Genomic DNA, 20787 nt, shown 5'->3' with positions numbered 1-20787 from the left:
ACAATAGTGGTTCTTCTTTATTTGATTGCCATGTAGTAAAAGAGATATTTTCCCTGAAGAGCATTTTAATTGTTTGAAGAGATAGTATCTTTAAACTCAATTCGTAATCATGTGATTTTTTCAAAAATTTTTAATCTTTACTTATTTTTGAGAGAGAGACAGAGCAGGAGCAGGGGAGGGGCAGAGAGAGAGGGAGACACAGAATCCAAAGCAGGCTCCAGGCTCTGAGCTGTCAGCACAGAGCTCAATGCAGGGCTCAAACCCACAAATTACAAGATCATGACCTGAGCCAAAGTCAGACGCTCAACTGACTGAACCACCCAGGTGCCCCTTGTTTTTTAATTTTTAGTTCACAGTTTGGTTTATGCCCTTGAGTTATTATCTGCTCTTTTTAATTTTTTAATTTTAATTTTTATTTTTATTTTTATTCTTTTATTTTAGAGAGGAAGAGAGCAAGCGAGGGAGAGGGGCAGAGAATGAGAGAGAGAATCCTAAGCAGGCTCCCCACTTAGCATGGGGCCAGATATTGTGCTTAATCCTGCAACCCTGGAATCATGACCTGAACCAAAATCAAGGGCCAGAGGTTCAACTGACTGGGCCACCAGGTGTGCCATCTGCTCTTTTTTCAGTTGAAGAATCATTCTGAGAGATGTGACCAGAGCAGCATATTGGTGCCAAGTTGAGATTAGAATAGAACCTTGAATCTGACTTCTGATCTAGATCATGTGACCGTATCACCTGCAAGGAGTGAATGTCCTTATGCAGTTAGAAAAGGGTAGAAAGGACAAAGACTGATCTCTTGCAACATGTAAAAAAAATGCCTATATTAGTTTTGAAAATTAGTTTAAATGTAAGACAGCAGGAAGCACCTCGTCTTTCCACGGGGCATCATTTGTTGTACATTTTTTACCTTAGGGCATCAAAAATTGGGTAAATTATATCAACTTAAAGAAGGGTCACAACTCTGGATTTAAGGCTCTGTGTTAGGAGTCCCCGACTCCATGATACTCTGTGCAGCGGAACTGATAGCTCAGCAGTTCCCACTGTTAGCAACGTGGGAACTGGGATGGCATCACAAAGTAAGGTTCATGGAGCTGTCTGTGCTGGAGCGTTTTCTGACTATGTCTCGAGAATCTTACATCTCGAGAGATCAGTACCTCCAGGCAGAAAACGTCATCAGGCAAAAGAAGAATCTTACAAGCAATCGAGTGCATGAGCAAGGGGACACCGGAGAGACTACATTGATTGAAATGGAGGCATCAGAATCTTTGAGGCTTGGATGTGTCTTCTGCTACTCTACTCTTGCCAACAGGGTGCCCCGATTGGCAGTCTTGCCGTGTAGACAGAGTTCTCACCACCCAGGGACCCACCCCCAGGCTAGCCTCGCTTACAGTCTGTCCACGGGGAGCAGGCCAGAGCAGTAGCGCACTCCACCTTACCTCTCAGAGGATGGTGTCCACTTTGGAGGCTGTCACTCCCTGTCCAAGCCTAGGGGCTTCTTTTAGAAACCAGAACTCATACCTGCCTCCTTTTGTCAAGTCCATGAGTATGTGTTAAATGCATACTGTGTTTTTAATAGAAGCAAGTGAAAGTCCCCATAATCCCTCACCAGTGTGTGGTTCTTGAGGGTTTATGGAGCACTTTTATGCATAGGATCCCCTTAAATCCCCTTAATGCCTTGGGGTTCCCATTTATTAACCTCATTTTTAGAGATGAAGAAACAAAAGCTTAGCAAGGTCAAGGGGGGCTACAAGTGGGATTGAACCAACTCATCTGGAGGGCTTTTCACGCCACCCAGGGTGGCTACACTGCCTTTGGGGCCATTTTATGAGGAGAGAGGAAGACCACAGTGGTGAAGTCACCATACCGGAAGGTGCCTGCTCTCCGTAAGACTTACCTTGGATCAACTTCTGCTCTGTAAAGTTAAGTGCAGGCCCTTCTCCTTCCCCCCTCCATACTCTGTTCTGCAGGAGCAGGACACTAAGCACTGTCCACACCCAAGGGATGAAGGCAGAATTCAGCTCCACCTCTCCAAGGCCAGAGCAGCTACATCAATTATTTAGAACTTTTCAGTAAGGAAGATTGAGCTCTTCTCCACTGCTTTTGTTTTTGCTGGCCCTTTACTAGAAGGTACCCAAATCCGTCAGACAGATTCTATGCATAAACTATTACCTGTATTTTTGCAAAATACCTTTCCTTGAAGCACATCAAAATGAACAAAAGTCAGAGGTGCCTGGGGGGCTCAGTCGGTTGAGTGTCCGACTTCAGCTGGGATCATGATCTCACGGTTCGTGAGTTCAAGCCCCACATGGGGCCCTGTGCTGACAGCTCAGCCTGGAGCCTGCTTCCGATTCTGTGTCTCCCTCTCTTTCTATGCTCTTCCCCTGTTCACACCCTCTCTCTCTCAAGAATAAATATAGATTAAAAGATTTTTTTTTAATGAACAAAAACCTAAGTGAATCACCACCGCAGGGCTTCCCATCTTTATTTTGGTGCCATCTCTGCTGGGCCGAGGGGGATCTTACTGTAAATGGTAAAGCATCCATTATTATTTACTGTTTACAGGCTGAAGTATGCATCGCTCACCATACATAAAGCAAACTCAGGTTACAGAACACCCGTGCAGGGTGACAGGTGACTCCTGCAAGGATGGAGCTGGCTGCCCCACACCTGGGATGAGTCACACTTCCTATATTCTGCAGGGGCAAGGAGAAAAGAAGCATAATTTTCACGTAGCCACCCAAAGGGTTTTCAATTCCATTCAAAAGTTACTCTTGGAGCACATGCTACCTGTGGGCCTCTAGCTGGGGACTGCAGCTGGCTCACATCCTGACCCCCAGGTCTGGTGCTTGCAGGTGAAAGGTCTAGTTTGCTCTATGCCACAGCAGAGACAACAGAGAACTCCAAGGACCCAGGGTGCAGGGAAGAGTGGACAGGCAAGGCTGCATGGGAATCCATCCATGTTGGGAAAGGCAAGGAGCCCACTGGCCACAGGGAACAGCATGTGGAGAGGCACAGAGCCCCGGAGGGCTGCAATAGTGTTGCCTTCAGTGAGAACATGGAACAAAGAAGGGAGGGCAAAGCAGAGGCGCTCCCACAGAAGCTGAGTCTTTCGGGTGGTGGAAAGCATTTTAGGAAAATCACCCCAGGCAGGGTAATAGTCAAACCCTTCAACAATCTCCGGAGCCCAGGTACCAACCAATTACATCAGACACTGTCCATAACCTGCAGGCCAGAGTGACATGCTAGGATGTCAGGGGCCTGGAGTAGACAGACACAGATCAGGGACAGCCATGTGACACAGGTCTTTGCAATTAGTAGACCCAAAACTGCCAGCAATGAACAGAACCCACCCTTCATCCCTCGTGGCTTTTCATCCAGAATGGGACTGGGGGCTCTCCACCTCTCACTTCCTGTTGCTTCGGAAGACACACCGCTGCCCAAGGTGCTCAGCTTACCTGTGAGTTCGAGCAGTTAGGTGGGGACACAATGCGGCTGTGAAAAACAATAGCATTTTGGGGCAGGGAAACCCAGGGGCCAGACTTCAGATCTCCTCCCTTTGCAACTGTGGGTGGGAGGGTCTGAGGAAGGGTAAGAAGGCATCAGCTTTGCAATTAATTTATCAAAGCACTTTCAGTTCCCATTTCAAACCAAGTAAACCACAGTTAACACAGAAGAAAACAAAACCGAATGGGCCTGAATCCCTAAACCTGGTGTCCCTGTTTTCCAAGGCATACACCCCACACTCAAAAGGAACAGAGGGAGCCAGAGATTCTTGCCCATTTACTGACAGGTGCATATGAAGTGCTCACCAAGTGGGATCTCGCCTGATGCTCATAACACTCCCACTGGGAAGTGTGAGTGAGCCCATTTTACAGATGAGGAAGCTAAGGCCCAGAAAGGTCATGTTCTTCTCCCAAGGTCACAAAATAGAAAATGGCTCATTTGGACTTCACATGTAACCTAGAGGCACTTGGACAGCAGGTGGTCTGCTTTTTATGAGTGGTTTGTACAGAGGGTTAGCAAAGTTCTCTTGTGGCTGTGGGGTGTCACATCCCAGCTCTGCTAAGACAGGATGGATAAATTTCTCAGCCAAAAGGCAGAAAGCATGTGGTAGTTCAGAGTACATGCTCAGGCTGGACTGTTGGGTTTGAAGTCCCAGCTCTGCTGCTGATGAGCTGTGTGTACTTGGTCATGTGTCTTAACATCTCTGTGCCTCTGTTTCTTCTTACATAATATGAACTAGACACCATTGTGCCTGCCCCACTGACACTCACTCACCTGTCTGATTTCCAGCTCCCAGTGCCTGTGACATTTTCCCTGACACTTTCTCATGCCACCAGAGCCCTTGTCCAGGGCATTTGGAAAGGCTGGGAAAATAATGCCCTCTCTGCTCTCCAGGAGCCAGGAACAGATGTATAAGTACCCCTGCTGCCTCACTTTGGTGGGACAGCCCTGAGGCTTCTTCTACACTGTTCCCTGGGCTTCCAGCAGAATTGAGCTGGTGAAGCTCCAGCTGCCCCCCGGTAATAATTGGCTTACAATTACTAATAAAGCACACAATACTGGCTGCCTTCTTCCCATCTCATTCCTCTTTGCTGCCAGTGCTTCCTGGGCTCACCTCCCAGAGGAACCACTCATACTTGAGTCCTTGTCTCAAGGTTGGCTTCTGGGAAAACCCAAGCTAAAACAAATAGCTGTTCTCATTTCAGCCAAAGGGGTGTTTGACTCCATATAAAGTGCGTAAGAGCGCTTGGAATGCACCAGCACCTGGCCAATGTCAGTTCTAATCTTTAATCCAATTAAACAGTCAAAGGAAGATATGTTAGCACATAAAGAAAATATCAGACTCATCTTGCGTTCTCGATGGAGGGAGGCCTGTGTGCCACCTGGCTTGTTGGCAACAGCGACAGGCTTGCATCTCGTCCCACAATCCTGGGAGAGTCATTTGACTTCTAAGCCGCCTGTGCATCTGCATGAACAGGGTGTCACCAGCTCTTGGGGCTCAGACAGGGTTAACGTTACCCCAGGGTCATAGAGGCCCCCCGAGAATAAGAATGGCACAGAGGAGACTCGGCACACTTTAACAATTACACACGTGTAACTTCACAATTTGAAATTTCAAACATTAGCTTCTATTTGTGTTACTTTCCTCTTAAAGAAATAAGTAATCAGAATATTAGAACCCAAGTAAACCAAGAGGCCATGTGACCTCATCTTTTATTTTTGTCAACTAACTGTAGGTTACAACTATGTTCTTTAGATTCTGGGTACTGTTAGAATCTCCTAGAAAACATCAATTACTATTTTGTTTTGTTTCGGCCATCATTCAGGGTGCCACCTCCCACGAGCGGTGATTCAGATAGCAGTTCAGAAGTTGGAGGCAAATGACGAAGAGGTGAACTGACTTGGCCAAAGTTGCTTAGAAAGATAAAGCTAGGCTGGTTGCCAAGGCTTCATGTTCCTAGTGTCCTTTCTAAGGCATGTGCCTTCTCTGGACTTCACCTTAACCTCCCAGACTCTCACTTCCCCTTAGGCAGCAGTGGGTAAGCCAAAAGTACTCAACCCAAGCTGATGCAGGAGCCGGTCTTGTGATGGTCCCCTGTCCAATCTCCGGCCTTCTCTGGAATCGGTGCTGTCAGTCAGAGTGAAGCAGCAGACACAGGGCTTCTGTCTTCCATTCTGTCTTCTGTAGATGACTCGTGTTAATGTTCTGGCTCAGAGATGGCCAGGCTCACCCTGAAGTTAGAAGTTGCCCTTGGGCTTCAAGGTGAAAATTTCAGGCTGGCCTCCAGTTGTTTTCCATTGGTTTGAGTTAAACATACTTATTGTAACTTACATTCATAAACTGTGAAAATCTTAAGTGCTCAGCTCGATGGATATGAGCTCATACATGCAGCCCCCACCCAGAGACAGATACAGGACATCTCCACCTCCCCAGGAAGGCCCCCGCACAGCTTCATTTATTCCTAGGGGTACTTGCCATCCTGACTTCTGTCATCATAGAGGCATTGGGCCTGCTTTTGAACTTTATGATAATGAAGTCCTAGAGGAGATGCTGTGTTATGGCTGGCTTCTCTCACACAGCACTGTACCTGTGAGATTCATCCAGTTGCGTCTGGAGCAGCAGTGTGCTCTTTTTCATGGAATGAAATCTTCCATTGTCTGAATTCCATTTTCTGGATTCCACCGTATGAATATATCCCGGTCTCCATTCCATTGGGATAGGCCTTTGGAGGGTTTCCAGTTGGAGGCTGTTCTGATTCATGCCGCTGTCCATATTCGTGGACAGTCCCAGTTAATGATTGGCAGGACTTCTGTCCCCCTTGGTGACCTCATTCTAACAAAGTAGTGGTCACTTATAACCATGAATGGAGCTTGTGTAACCTTTAGACAGAGAGGATTAAACTAGTGAGTGTTTATACAGCACCTTGAACTTTAGAATTAAGAGGCCATTTACTTTGGAAAGCAGCGTGATTGTTGAAAACAGTTGTGCAGCCTCAAGCAAGCCATTAGACACCTCCAAATCTCTGCTTCCTCATTTGTAAAATTATGTTAGTATTATGTAAAAATAAGAGTTGTTGTAAGACTTAGATGAAGTAATAAAATAAAGCACTTAGAGCCTAGCCCAACTGAATGCTCAGTGTCAATTGCTATTACTGGCTTTTCAGTGTAATGAACATTTAGGGTAAAGTCAAAGATGCTCTAAAGTCACACAATTTTATTCACACAGTATGAACCAATGAAGACCAAGTAATTTGTTTCAGTGCCAGATGTGAAGTGAAAATGTTTTTCTGTTTTTCTTCTTACTTTATAAACTCTTTTGTTTCAACCTTGATTCCTATATAAAGCTCTACATTTAAACAAAGGCCTCCTGGATAGGATATTGAGGAACAACAACAGAAAACCTGAGCTCGGGAAGCAGATCACTATGGGGTCGGCATTAACTTCGGCATGAGCTCTAATTCTGGGTTACAGGAAAATTGTTTTTGGTGTTTGTGCATCTGGCCTAGGTTTCTAATAACAGGTGACAATTGGATGCAGTGTGATCTGACCAGTGTCAGGAATCCGCAAGGCCAGAGAAATGACTATTTCCAATTTCATAAGGAGATTGGGCTTCCAAAGTGGAATCACCTTAAAGTCTCAGAGATGAGGTCTGGCTACCCTGCTGGCTTTGATGAGAGCGTACAAACATCTGAGATTGGAAAGCTGATGTTGCAAAAGCAGAGAGATTATTATTGTATAACTCATCTTAAGGCTGGATCTCCAGATTTATGGTCATTTTACTGTCAGCCAAGAAAGCAACTTCATTGGGCGACCACTCAAAGAAAGAGGGGAAATAATGCCTTCCACACTTAATAGTATTTCCAAACTCTGACCAGAGACACACTTCAGCATTTTTAACATTTTTTTTGAAATCATTTCAGACATACAGAAAAGTTGCAAAAATAATGCAAAGAAATTGTGTCTACCCTTTACCCTAATACCCTGCACGTTAGCCCCTTGTCACATGCTTCATTCTCCTCCTTTCTCTTTGCTTACACACACATGTGCACACACACACATCCTCCTTTTTTCCCCAAACCATTCAGAGTTAGTTGCAGACATGGTGTCCCTTTACCCCTGAACGCTCAGTGTGTGTTTCCTAAATGCAGAGATGTGTGTTTCCTAAATGCAGAGACTTCTTGCTACAAAAGTACAGTAAAATTAACACAGATTGAGTGTTCACAGTATTAGGTAGCCTGCAGACTTTATTCAGATCTCATCCAGTGTCCCACCAATGCTCTTTACAGAAAAAAAAATTGGGGGGGGCAGAATTCAATCTAAGGTTACATGTGTATTTAGGTAAATTTATTTCCTCAGGAAATATTTTGAGAAATCCTGAATCTTTCCTATTTTTAAAAGATTTTATTTTATTTTATTTTATTTTTATTTGAGAGAGAGAGAGAGTGAGTGGGGGAGAGGGGTAGAAAGAGAGAGAGAGAGAAAGAGAGAGAGAGAGAACCTTAAGCAGGTTCCATGCTCGGCATAGAGCCAGACGTGGGGCTCAATCCCATGACCCTGAGATCATGACCTAAGCCAAAATCAAGAGTCAGATGCTCAACTAACTGAGCCACCCAAGCGCCCCTTGAATCTTCCCTATTAGCACATTTTTCTTTAAAATAACATATTTACTAACCTGTCAACTGGATGATCAGTGGAGGGACTGGGTCAAGAGAATATATTCTAGAATATTTACCTGTGTTCATGGAGGAGTGTAAAAGTAGTTAAAACAAATATATTTCATTGTAGTGAATGTCTGCAAAAGGAACTGTAAGAATTTATTAGGGAAGATCTACTTTCCCTGGCTTTATAGGAAACGTGTTGGAGTGTGGGGAGTGGTAGGACTACTAAGCTTTGTTGGTGGACGGGTGTGGAGTTATAACTTGTCTGCCCTATAACCAATGCCGAGTTCCGGGTGTCCATTCTGAGAAAGCAGACCTTGCATTTCTTCTTCCTTCAGACAATGGTCACAGTAGCTGCACTTTCTTTGGCAGATGTGGTGCTGGAAAAAGCCATGCACAAGTGCATCTTGAAGCCCCTGAAGGGGCACGTGGAGGCCATGCTGAGGGACTTCCACATGGCCGATGGCTCGTGGAAACAGCTCAAGGAGAATCTGCAGCTCGTGCGGCAGAGGAACCCACAGGAGCTGGGGGTCTTCGCCCCGACCCCTGATTTTGTGGATGTGGAGAAAATCAAAGTGAAATTCATGACTATGCAGAAGATGTATTCACCGGAAAAGAAAGTCATGCTGCTGCTGAGGGTCTGCAAGCTTATTTACACTGTCATGGAGAACAACTCAGGTGAGGCTACCCTAAGCCCAGGCTCCTTACCCTCCCCACCATGGCCAGTGACATGGCCGGTGATGTGGCCAGTGACACATCAGGCTTTCCGATTCCCAATTTCTCTTTCTTTCAATCTTTTGATTTCACCAAGCAGCTCACAGAAATACAAGTGTTATGCTGGTGTCTGGCAGATTGGTCACTTGCAACAGATTGGTAACACCAAGAAAAGTAAGCAGTGAAGGCAACAAGATTCTTGTATGATACTAATTTATTAAAGGTTTAGTTCAAGGCAGTGGATACCGATTCAGTTTCTGGAGACTGAATTCAAGTCCTCACTCTGTGAATGACGTTAATTAACTATGGAGCTGTGGCTACCTTAATCTACCTCTAAGCTGCAGTCTTTATACCTGTCCTTGAGTATGAGCCTGTCCTTCATAAGGTGGGGGTTGGATGAGGCAATGCACACATAGCCCCAAGGATGATGGAAATATTAGCAATTATCATCACTACATTTTGGCCAATCAGGGTCGGTGTCATGATCTATATCTAGCATGTGTCAAATGTAGAGCATCTAGTAACAATGTGGTTTCCTTATAGTTATTTCATTGGTTCTTCCTTCTTTGCTACAAGCAGAAGCAATGTAATTGAATTCACAAACAAATTACGTAGTTTGAAAGTAAGCCCTCAGAGTTCCTCAGTTTTGCTTCTTAGAGACACAGAAGTAACCATCATTCATGGCTAGTCATTCCAGGGCTTCAGTGAGCTTGTTGTAATTCCGTGGATAATTATCAACTTTTCCTTTAAGGAAAATTGCTTCATGGAGAAGCAACAGAGAGAACACACAGGATGTATTAACCACTGCTTGGGTAGATAGGAATGTGTGCACTTTGCACATTGTTGGGCAAAGACATTAACATGTGAGCTCCTGAGCTGGTCACAATAGCGTATGAACATTACCTCTGAAATGTGCAAACATAGTTTACATATAGGAAGTATGTTTTCTGTAGTTCAGAAAATCACTTATGTAAGTTCAAAACTAGTGTCTGCACAGGATTATGTTCTTCCAAAGCACAGTGTCTCAACCTTAGCACTAATGACATTTCAAAGGGATAATTTCTCTGATGTGGGGGCTGCTTCCTGTATGAAGTTTATCAGCATCCCGGATGTCATTTGCACCCCACCCTCTAGTCATGACAATGAAGAATGTCTCCACAGACAATGCCAAATCCCCCTGGGTGGGATGGACACAGTCACCCTTAGTTGAGACTCACTTTTATAATGAAAAGTAGCAATAAGGGCTACAACTTTTTTTTGCTATATATTAATTGTATGCATCTGTTCGACATATACTAAATTGGTTCATTTAAATAAATTAACTTTGTGCTCATGTTGAATGCAGAGCAAAGTTTATTCCTGGTCTGAATTTGGTCCTGTCATTGTGTTGATTGATTTGCACAAAGACAACAGGGAGCACAATAGAATTCACAAAGGATTAATGTACTAAGTAGATACTTAGTAAATGTTTTATAATATTACTTGCTGAAAGTAAAACTATTCACAAGTACTCTGTTCTGTTGTATAACCTGATACATATCATGAAAGCATGGAGGAAACCTTTCATGTGTTCCTTGACTCATAGACGTTTCATTCTGAAATTGTGCATTAGGATTGGCCTCTGACATGAGCAGCCAGGAGGGTCACAGGCTGCACAGGATTCCAGAAACACCCACCTCTGTTTATGAATAGCACATTTCCCCAAATGACTCCTAGCTATCTAAAAAAAGCAGTCTGCGTAGGTTATGAAAGAAAGAAGTGTTGATAAAAATATTCCTATCTTCCCCTTTCTTCCGATCCCAGGGAGGATGTATGGAGCTGACGATTTTTTGCCAGTCCTGACCTACGTCATAGCTCAGTGTGACATGTTGGAACTGGACACTGAAATTGAGTACATGATGGAGCTCTTAGACCCGTCGCTGTTACATGGAGAAGGTAACAATCGCTTGAAGATGTGGGAGGAAATGGGATGCCTTTTTTCAGTTTTGTTTTTATTTTTTTCTTGAGGTGAAATTCACATAACATCAGATTAGCTGTTTTAACTTTTTGTAATGTTTATTCATTTCTGAGAGAGAGAGAGAGCGAGAGAGAGAGCGAGAGAGAGAGCGAGCGAGCGAGCGGGGGAGGAGCAGAGAGAGAGGGAGACACAGAATCCAAAGCAGGCTCCAGGCTCCAGGTTCTGAGGTGTCAACACAGAGCCTGATGCAGGGCTTGAACCCATGAACTGCTAGATCATGACCTGAGCAGAAGTAGGAAGCTTAACCAATTGAGCCACCCAGGCACCCCAGATTAGCTGTTTTATGAACAATTCATCAGCATTTAGTACCTTCACAGCCTTGTGCCATCTACCACCTCTATTTAGCCCCAGACATTTTCATCACCCCAAGATAAAACCCCACACCCATTTAGCAGTCACATGAGAGCTTTTTTGAATTCTTAAAGGTTAAGTATAGTTTTAATTTCTTTGTTGATTTAAAAGAATGTGCTAACTTTTTTCTGATTAGAAAAGTAATGCATATTTATTATAGCAATATGGAAAAGTCAGAAAAACCACAAAGAATGTAACCCAGCCATAATTATACTTTACTGATATTGGTTAATTGCAATAAAAAATGTCCTTCAATAGAAAAAGATGGCATTTTTAAAAAGAAGTGGTTTCCGTGAGGAAGAAGGAGGATATAAACTTTTGTTAGGGAATACTTTCACCACCAGAAGAATATGCTGCTGTTCTATCAGTAAGGCAATGAGGCTGGCCTTTTGTTTTCATCTCTTAAAAATTTTTTGTTCTCAAGATGAAAACAGCATTGATTTTATTTTCTCTATAACAAATTATATCTGCTTGCTGTTAACACAAAAATGCAGTGGAGTAAAATCTGGGCAGTTTGCTTTCAACTTCCCTCGTCAGTTCAGTCTCCTTCTTGCATCTGCCCGACCCCAACATGTCTTAGCAGAAATTCCTTTTCCTTACACGTCGGCTAGTTATTTTATCCTGGAAATAATTGGGATGGTTGTCGTTGTAGTGAACAGCCTTGAAGAGCAGAAATAACTGGGACTCTTATGTGAGCTTGTCTTTTCAAAGGAGAACAAATCAGGGCCTGTGCATTGTGAATCCGTTAATCCATTTCCATGTGTCCCGGTGAGAGTCCAGATAAACCCTGAGTAGTGAATTGTTGCATTGAATCTTTTTAAATCTTTCTCCACTGAGTGTAGTTTGGCCTTCAGTAAAAAGGTCCATGTGCTGATAGGATTCTGCAGGGAATGTGTCATACTGGCATTTCAGGGGGTCTGTCCTCCCTGAAAAGAAAGCCAAGGGTGTACCTCTTAGCTTGGGGTACACCAGGGATAGTGCTGACTCAGGAGTAGTGATGAGTATCTTTTCATCCTGTCTCCCCACCCCAGAGAGCCATGAATGAACCTCTTTCATCCCTTTCAACCTGTCCCTTTTACTCCCCTCCCCCGCCCCACTAATATTCACCTCGCTGCAACCAGATGTTCCACAATGAGCCACCCAAATCCTGCCTCAAACTTTCCTCATCTGCTCTGTCCTGGGATTTAACAGGAGAGGAGAAAGCATGTGGTTTTGTCCAAGGACCAACAGGACATACATTAGTCTCTGTGCCCTGCTTTCTTTTCTTCTCTGTATTATTATTATAATTTCATATATATGTGGGTTTTGTTTTAGTGTTAGTTATTTTGAGCTCTACTCCTGCTTAATTCCAGTAATGACTATCTCAGACTCTTGGGGCTTTTGGCGAAAGGGATGTCAGTCCCACTCAGATGAAAATGACCATTCTGTCGCTGACAATGTATACTTAGGACAAACATTTACTGACATCATATGTTCTGGGGATTGAGACAGCCACTTCCTGCCATTTTCCCCAGTGTTTCCCCAGAACGAGGCACCGCCCTGGCAAGGTGTTGGTGACAGATGGGCAGGTGGCTCTCCTCACCCCCAGGAATCACACATCAGAGAAAGCCAAGGACCCAGATAGTGGACATATAGGGCAGCTGCTGAGCTTTGTACTTAAACGAGGGCCTGCCTTCACTTAACTGGCTCAGGCTTGTTGGCTTCTTTCCTTGGGAAAGCAGGCCAGCCCAGTCGGCTTGGCTGTGGGTACAAACCAGCCCTGCACATCCGGGAGCTGCACATCCGGGAGCTGAAGCTTTGCAGACTGGGGGGAAGGCATACTTTACCAATCCAGCCGTCTGTGGCCTGCCCAAAGCCCTCTTTGGTTTTGGGGGCAGCAGCCCACAAGTCTTTTCTGCTGTTTAAGCAGGTAGTTTCATTTACGGAAAAGGCGTCATAGAATCCCTCTTGAGTGCACAGCTCATGTGGCAAAGTTATAGTTTGCTGAAATGTAATCCTTTCTCTAATTGCATCCACATGTTTCAAAGTGTGGTCAACTTGGTGCTTCCAGCATTTTGGGTTTTCTCCTTAGTGCCCTGATCATTTCAGAGCTGTGAAATCTAAAATTTGACATCAAAAGGGAACCCCTTCCAAACTTGCCTCTAACTGTACTTCCAAAACTGATGCCTCTGCACAGCCTTTCCTGAATGCTCAAGGCCCTGTCGATTGCTCTTGAAATCCTCGGTGTGGCAATTAAGTTCTGTACCACTGAATTTCACACACAGCCATGTGCTGATTTGTTCACGGGGCAAATATTTAGTAAAAATCAGCTACTCAGAACTCTGTACTAATATGTGAGAGGTTCCATAGGGAACTAGCTCTCCGGTGGTGGGGCCATTAAGCATTCGAGGTAACTCTAAACAAAAATCCTGTTATGTGCATGGAACCTGTATTACCCAGAGGGGACTAGATGATGCTACAATAAATAACCCCCCATATCTCCATCCTGAAAAGCACAAAGCTTTTCTTTGTAAGTTTCTTTGTAAGTTACGTGTCCCGTGCAGTTTGCAGGGGACTGTGTTCGTTTCTCAGATAGTGGAGCAGTTGCCATTTCGAATGTTGTCTCTTCTTGACCAGAGAGAGAGAGAGTTCTTCAGAGTCTTGCGTTAGCAGCTAAATACTTGGGCCATTAACAAAACTAATTTAACCACAACTAACTTCTAGTCTTGCATGAATAAACCGGCCAATACCTGTTTTCTTTAATAAATTCATAAACTTCTAGAAAGCAAGGACTCAAATCCTGTTTCTTACAAACTTAGCCCCCGCTCTGTACTTGCCTTGAGCTCACAATAGAAATTCAATAGGTATTTTGACAAGAATGTCTCTCAAGTTAAAATATACTGTGCCCAATTAGGGAATTTTAATTTTTTTCTTCCAAGTTTTTATTTAAATTCCAGTCAATTAACATACAGTGTGATATTAGCTACAGGTATAGGATTTAGCGATTTCATCACTGGCATACAACACCCAGTGCTCATCACAAGTGCCCTCCTTATTACCCATCCCTAAATAGGGAGTTTTATACACATTTGGGGCGCCCACTAGTGGTCAGCTAGAATGGAGCTTACAAGTTCCACCAAAGGCACCTAATTCTAGTTTACACAAAGCTATGAACCCACTTCTAGGCTTCTCACAGTGTTTTTTAACAGTCCCCAAACATAAGAAATCATTCATCAATGCACCATTAAACGGACATCACTTGCGTTTCCTTGTGAGGTGTTTTTTCCTAAGTGTTGTGTTACATTAGTTCCTGAGTAAAAATAAAAATGAGAGTAAGGGAAGAAAAGGTTTCTTTGAAGAATGCATGTTATCGTGAACATACATGTAAAGTGTGCCGTTCTTTCAAAGTGTGTAGTTTACTTAAAATTTAGAAAATATTAATTCTTAAAAGAAAAGCCCAAAAGTAAGTATTGCCAAGAGATGTGTGGACTCCTGTTCGTGAAGTAAATGATTCTGGCCAGGAGTGGTCGACCCCACTAACCCTCATATGTCTCTCTGTCTCCATTAGGACTCAGTGCCCTGACATTTCCTGGCAAAGCTCTTTCACAACTGCCCTGAAATAATTTAGAGATTTTATACATCTCACCCATTAGACTGGGAATTCTATCAGTGATAGGGCGCTGTCAGGCTGGCCCGACGGCGCCCCCTAGCGCCAGCACAGGCGGGCGATCTCCCAATGCACAGGCTGGGGTCACCTAGCGCAACCATAGGATGAATGTATGAATGGTCAGAGGAAAGTGGGAAGGACCTGTTCTTGGACAGGAGCTTCTGGTCCAACAAGGAAATGCCTATGGAGAAAACAGGAAGCGTGACCTCTGATTCCATTGTCCTCATCTGTTATCACTAGTATATAAACCCCTAGAGAACTCACTCTTTCTGGCCTTTCCAGGAGGTTACTACTTGACAAGCGCCTATGGGGCACTTTCTCTGATCAAGAACTTCCAAGAAGAACAAGCCGCAAGACTGCTCAGCTCAGAGACCAGGGACACCCTGAGGCAGTGGCACAAACGGAGAACCACCAACCGGACCATCCCCTCGGTGGATGACTTTCAGGTACCTGGCTGGCAATGGTGCCTTGGGGACGCATGCCTTTGCCCTCCAGGGAGGCAGCGCTGGCTCACACTGCATACACGGCCCGGCCCAGGGTGCCTGAGGTTCCCCCCTTTGTCAGATCATCCCGTAGAAAAGGGGTATTTTAAACCACCCTCTGACCTTGCTGTTTCGCTTCTCTGTTTCCTTTGAGTATATATATGGGTTTGGCCCAAGTTTTGCCGCCCGTTAGAAAACAAAGTCAGATAAAGTTGAGAATTCTCCCAGTGGGTGCCCGGAAGTGTGGGGTTCCCAAACTGCTGGTCTCTCAGGAAGGAAAGGCAGATTAAGGCTGTAGATACCTTTACCCAACACAATTCTTGGTTTGCTCATAGTCTATGACATGAATAAGTTTGCAACTGTCTTTGAACAGTATTTTCAGTATAATTCATACTGAATTATAAAACCTGTGTTTTGTTTCTGTGTGTCACATGGTGAATTTCCAAGCGGGAAATGTTAGTCTCTGTGTCCAGATTCACCTTTCCTGCTTTTTTGTCTTTTTGATGCTCTGAAAATAAATACTCAGAGGTATGTCTGGTTCAGAGTCAGCCCATTATGGAAAGGCAAGATCAGCAAGTTCTTCTCCAAAATAGCAATATTCTCAGAAATAGGTTCCCAGGCACATAAATCTAAAAACAAGAACGCCTACCATCTCCCTCCCCCATTCCCTCGGGCTATTGAGGAGTTACCCACGAATTAAGTGATTCAGCATACGCAGGCTCTTGGAATACTGTGATATTGGCTGGGTGCTGAGAGGATTCCAGCCGTCCGACAGCCTCTGAAGAGGAGAGCAGAGGGAATGAGGAAAGCTCATGTTTCCATCTGCCCACCTGCCACCAGCCCCTCCCTCCATCTGGAGCTTATAACCCGCAGACCCCCAGATTCTGCAGAACCCTTCCCCAGTGGCCTCTCTTATCTTGGAGAAGCACATCTGCTTAGAATATAACCCAAGAGAGAAAATTGTCGGTGCTCAACTTGGTTGTAAAAGTGAAAGCTCAGAAGCAAAGGTCCACTTGGAACTCCTAAATCCGGGGTCACAGACACACACAATGGTCTCCTCACATTGAAGCGGTGGCACACCACAGTGGTGAAGGTGCGAGAACAATGGCTCTCCCACACACAAGCTGTGTGGCCTTACACAAGTGACTTAGCTTTTCTGTGCTTCAGTTTCTTCACCGGTCAAAGGGAGATGGTGTAGACTTCCTTACATAGTTCTCTTCAGGGGAATATGGGTGCCTCAGTCATTTGAGTGTCCAGCTCAGGTTTCAGCTCAGGTCATGATCCCAGGGTAGTGACTTCAAGCCCCACATCAGGCTCTGCACTGACAGTGCGTTCTGCTTGGGATTCTTTGTCTCTCCTCTCTCTCTGCCCCTCCCCGACTCGCACAGTCTCTGTGTCTCTCAAAAATACATAAACTTAAAAAAACTGTTCTCTTTGGGAATCATGGGTTAATGCATTCCAAGAATGTGAGCCAAGTGTTGGGGGCAGTGGGATGGGAGAGGAGGAGGGGGCTGGTAAGATGGAACAGGTGTGTTCTCTGAGGTATTCACACTCAAGACTGTCAGTGTCATCTTCCATATGCAGAGCTCACTGTCCTTCCCCAAGGGCCTTTCCTTCCATCAGCCCAGTAAACCCTCAAGGTAGCCATGTGGGACCCTGGGCTGAGAGCACCACTTCCCTTCACTCCCGAGCAGGGGTGCCAGATTTAGAAAAGGGAAACATACTTGTTTTCTGTCTGGGCATTCTCTGTTTTCTCTGGTATCCTTATTCGTGCTGAAGTGGAAAATTGAAGAAAGATCCCAAGAGCCTGGTATGAGTGCAGGAGTCTTTACAGCCTGTCTGGGCTTTGTGTGTGGAAGGTCACAGGTGTTCTGTACTTCCTGGCGGCAGGTGCCTGGTGCCGTTCACAGATCCAAGCCTGCAAGCGTGCCCTTTTATTTCCCTGAAACCTCACCCTGCACTTAACCAGCGTCATCCTCAAAGCCTCGCGGCAGAATGAACATTCTCCTCCTGCTGATTCTTTCCACATTGCTCTTGGAGCCACTCGGAGCCTCGGATCAGGTTGAACCACATGAAATGAATTGCTACTTGGGGAGGTGCAAAATGGTTAAATATCAGCAGTATCTTGTGGTCCCTTGTAACATTCTTGCCCTTGCTTAGGCTTCATTAAAAGTAGTCCGAGAGCACCGGGGTGGCTCAGTCGGTTAAGCGTCCAACTCTTGATTTCGGCTCAGGTCATGATCTTGAGGTTCGTGACTTCGAGCCCTGCATCAGGCTCTGCACTGACAGTGCAGAGATTGGTTGGAATTCTCTGTCTCCTCTCTTTCTGTCCCTCCTTGCTCAAGCTCACGCTCTCTTTCTCTGTCTCTCAAAATTAAGTAAACTTAAAAAAAAATCTTTAAAAAAAATTTTAAGGTAGTCCAAAGTGAGTACAGTACCTGCTCTTGTGTCTGCATATTTTAAATGTCTCTTCCTGCTGATTCCTGGTGCAGGCTCTTCGGCTGTTTGGCTGACTCTTTAAGCTGGGAATAAACCCAGCATCAGACCTGGTTCCCACTCTTAACCAGGCTTCTTGAGGGACACTGAAAGATCAGAGCAGGGCTGACTGGACCTCCTGCTTCTTGTACTTGGGGTGCATCAGTCCGTATAGTTGTTCTCTCCACTGTCCAAATTCAGATCAGCCCCTTTCCTCACACTTGAGGCCTCAGGTCCTGACAGGGCCATCCTGATGGGCCAGAGTCTGGAGCAGCTCACACGTTAGACCTCTCCTTTGTATTACCATGCTCGCTTATTGCCCTGTCTCATTTCCTCTTCTGATTTGTCTCCATCATCTCTTTTTCCATCTGCAGAATTACCTCCGAGTTGCATTCCAGGAGGTCAACAGTGGCTGCACGGGAAAGACCCTCCTCGTGAGACCTTACGTTACCACTGAGGACGTGTGCCAGCTCTGTGCCGAGAAATTTAAGGTGGGGGACCCTGAGGAGTACAGCCTCTTCCTCTTTGTTGACGAAACGTGGCAGCAGCTGGCAGAGGACACTTACCCTCAAAAAATCAAGGCTGAGCTGCACAGCCGGCCACAACCCCACATCTTCCACTTTGTCTACAAGCGCATCAAGAATGATCCTTATGGCGTCATTTTCCAGAATGGGGAAAAAGATCTTACCACCTCATAGAAGACATGAGATTTCCCAGTGGTGTATCCAAAGGGGGGTTAGGACCCTTGCCTTCTGGCTTCCATGTGCTTGTGCTTGAAAAGCAGTCACCTCGTTGGGGACCCCTTGGTTGAGTGACTTAAGCCATCCATAGGCTGACTTGGCCAAGGGCACCTTCAGCCACATTGCCCAAGCAAGGTAGCTGAGGCTCATGAGATGGTAGGATTCTCCTTCAGAGATGGGAGAATTTCATTTGATAGTTTAGGTGTCCTGAGACTGTTTGCTACCTACCCCCAGCCGGGTTCCAGGTTGGCTAGCATGTGTGTATACATCCTGAATAAACATTTAGGGTACAAGCTCTTCTCTTGAATCCAACAGCAGGTGTTTGACAAGACTGTCCGATGCAGTGTGTCAGGTTTTTCTCAGTTCTGTGGATGGCTCCATCCTTTCCTTTTCTCTCTTTCTTTCTCTTTTTCCCCCTTTCTCTCTTTCTCTCTCTCTCTCTTTCAAAGAGCCTTTGTGTTTTTATATATTTCATAGAAATTTTTATAGCAGTTGCAGGTAAACTGTCAGGATTGGTTTTTAAAATATTTTTGTAACTTTAAGATATTCTATAATTATGCATGTGATTTTAACGTTTAATATTTTCAAAAAGAAATCTCTTGCTGGATTTGAGAGTATCTCACTTTTAAAATGTCTCTTTCCTGTAACTGGATGTTTTGGCAACTTTGTGGGGAAGGACCGCTGAATTTCTTAAAGCAATGCATTACTGACACTGGCTGCAGAACGCCTCTGGAAATCTGAGGTACTGTTCCCTTGCTCACTCTCAGTGGGATTGTGCGCTTTTGGGTTTTAACCAAGTGATGCTGAGGATCAGGAGAGAAATGAATGTAGAGAGAGGTCGAGAGAGAAAAACAGACTCTGACAAAGGACTAAGGGATGTAGTCTGCTGGTTCAGACTCCTTGAAGGAAGTGGTAAAAGGAAATGGAAGGATCCACTTATGCTGAAAATACTGTAAACATGCAGTGACATTAGGCAAAGATCTATCCAATGTTATCTGCTTTTGGGAACAATTTTGGAAACCCTCATGAGGAGAAAAGAAAAATAAGGATAATATTACCCCCCCCCCTTTCCACATGAATCAAAACTAACAGCATCAAATTATTTGGGGGCAAAACCATGTATGTATAATGTGACTTTTGTTGAGTTAAATAAGATGCTATTTGGAAAAGAGTTTGCAATGCCACCAAAAAGCCCCTCTGCGTTATGAGAATGTATGGTGAAGTTAACTTCATGTTTTATGAAACCTGTTTTTGGGGTGCACAAAGTCTGAGGGTCTTGTATCTGTGTGACACAGGTAATTACCAGAACATGTGATTGTACTGTGTAAAGATGCATAGTCATCTAATTTGTTTGACTTTGTACCTTGTACCTTTTTTAGCTTTTGCTGCCCATCTAGAACCCTCAGCACATACTGTGTTGTACTTCCTTTTGTAAATGATTTTTAAAATGGGATTTTGCACATAATACATTTTAATACTGTATGATATTTGTGCGTGAAGAGTTTTGAAATATTGAGTTGTCCTTTTTTCTTCAAGGAGCAGAGTATAATTATTCACCACGCCACGTTACGCAAATCTGAAATGCACACGAGTGTTTGTGGTTAGATAATCCGTGGAGAGGAAATGGCAAAGTTTGCATTTTTTGAGAAGACGATATACAGATCTGAGGCAAAAATCCAGGAGTAGAAGGAGCAGATAGCGTTCTGATCTGAAAGGATTTCCAGCGCTACCTAGGACAGAACATGACTCCGCTGGAAGGGTCCCGCAGGCAGCCCCCCACTATTCTTCTGTGACCTCTGAAGGGCCTGAGAGCTGAGTGCTCTTGCAGATCCAGAGGGCAGGTGCTCTTTTCTGCAGCCATATTCCTGGTGCCTAGCAGACAGCAAGTCCTTGACCGGTCCTTGTTGACAGAACGAACTTCCTAACCCATCAGCAGGATGCATACTTGAGGGTCAGAACAACAGCTAGATGAACTGCCTGCTTTTTATATTTTCAACAAATTAAAAATTGGAAAAGTTCAATCCATATAGCTGTCCTCCTCACCCTCCAAATTCAGGTCATCCCTTTCCTTGTCCTCAGAAGTCAGTACAGGGATTTAAAGCCAGCCCTAATGTCTGAATGGGAGGCAGCCGTCAGTGAGATGAGAGAGAGATCAAAACAGGAAAAGTTCGTGTGAGCAGAAGAAAACATCACAAGA

The 20787-nt window shown here is 44.6% G+C and overlaps 1 protein-coding gene across 10 annotated transcripts in view; it reads left to right on the top strand.

The window, feature by feature from the left end:
- RIN2 (Ras and Rab interactor 2) overlaps window positions 1-20077 on the top strand; it is a 215450-nt gene extending 195373 nt beyond the window's left edge. For all 10 annotated transcript variants that reach the window (XM_029916515.1, XM_029916513.1, XM_029916514.1 and 7 more), the window contains 4 exons: window positions 8538-8843; window positions 10683-10814; window positions 15176-15339; window positions 18225-20077. In XM_029916515.1, coding sequence (XP_029772375.1) covers window positions 8538-8843; window positions 10683-10814; window positions 15176-15339; window positions 18225-18548 — 926 coding nt within the window. In that variant the 3' untranslated portion in view covers window positions 18549-20077. The remainder of the gene's footprint in view (window positions 1-8537; window positions 8844-10682; window positions 10815-15175; window positions 15340-18224) is intronic.
- Window positions 20078-20787: the final 710 nt, after the last annotated feature.

This window comes from Suricata suricatta, chromosome 12 (genome assembly GCF_006229205.1).
Source record: "Suricata suricatta isolate VVHF042 chromosome 12, meerkat_22Aug2017_6uvM2_HiC, whole genome shotgun sequence".
NCBI lineage: Eukaryota > Metazoa > Chordata > Mammalia > Carnivora > Herpestidae > Suricata > Suricata suricatta.
The sequence above is the reverse complement of the archived record's forward strand: the minus strand, read 5'-3'. Positions and strand labels throughout refer to the sequence as shown.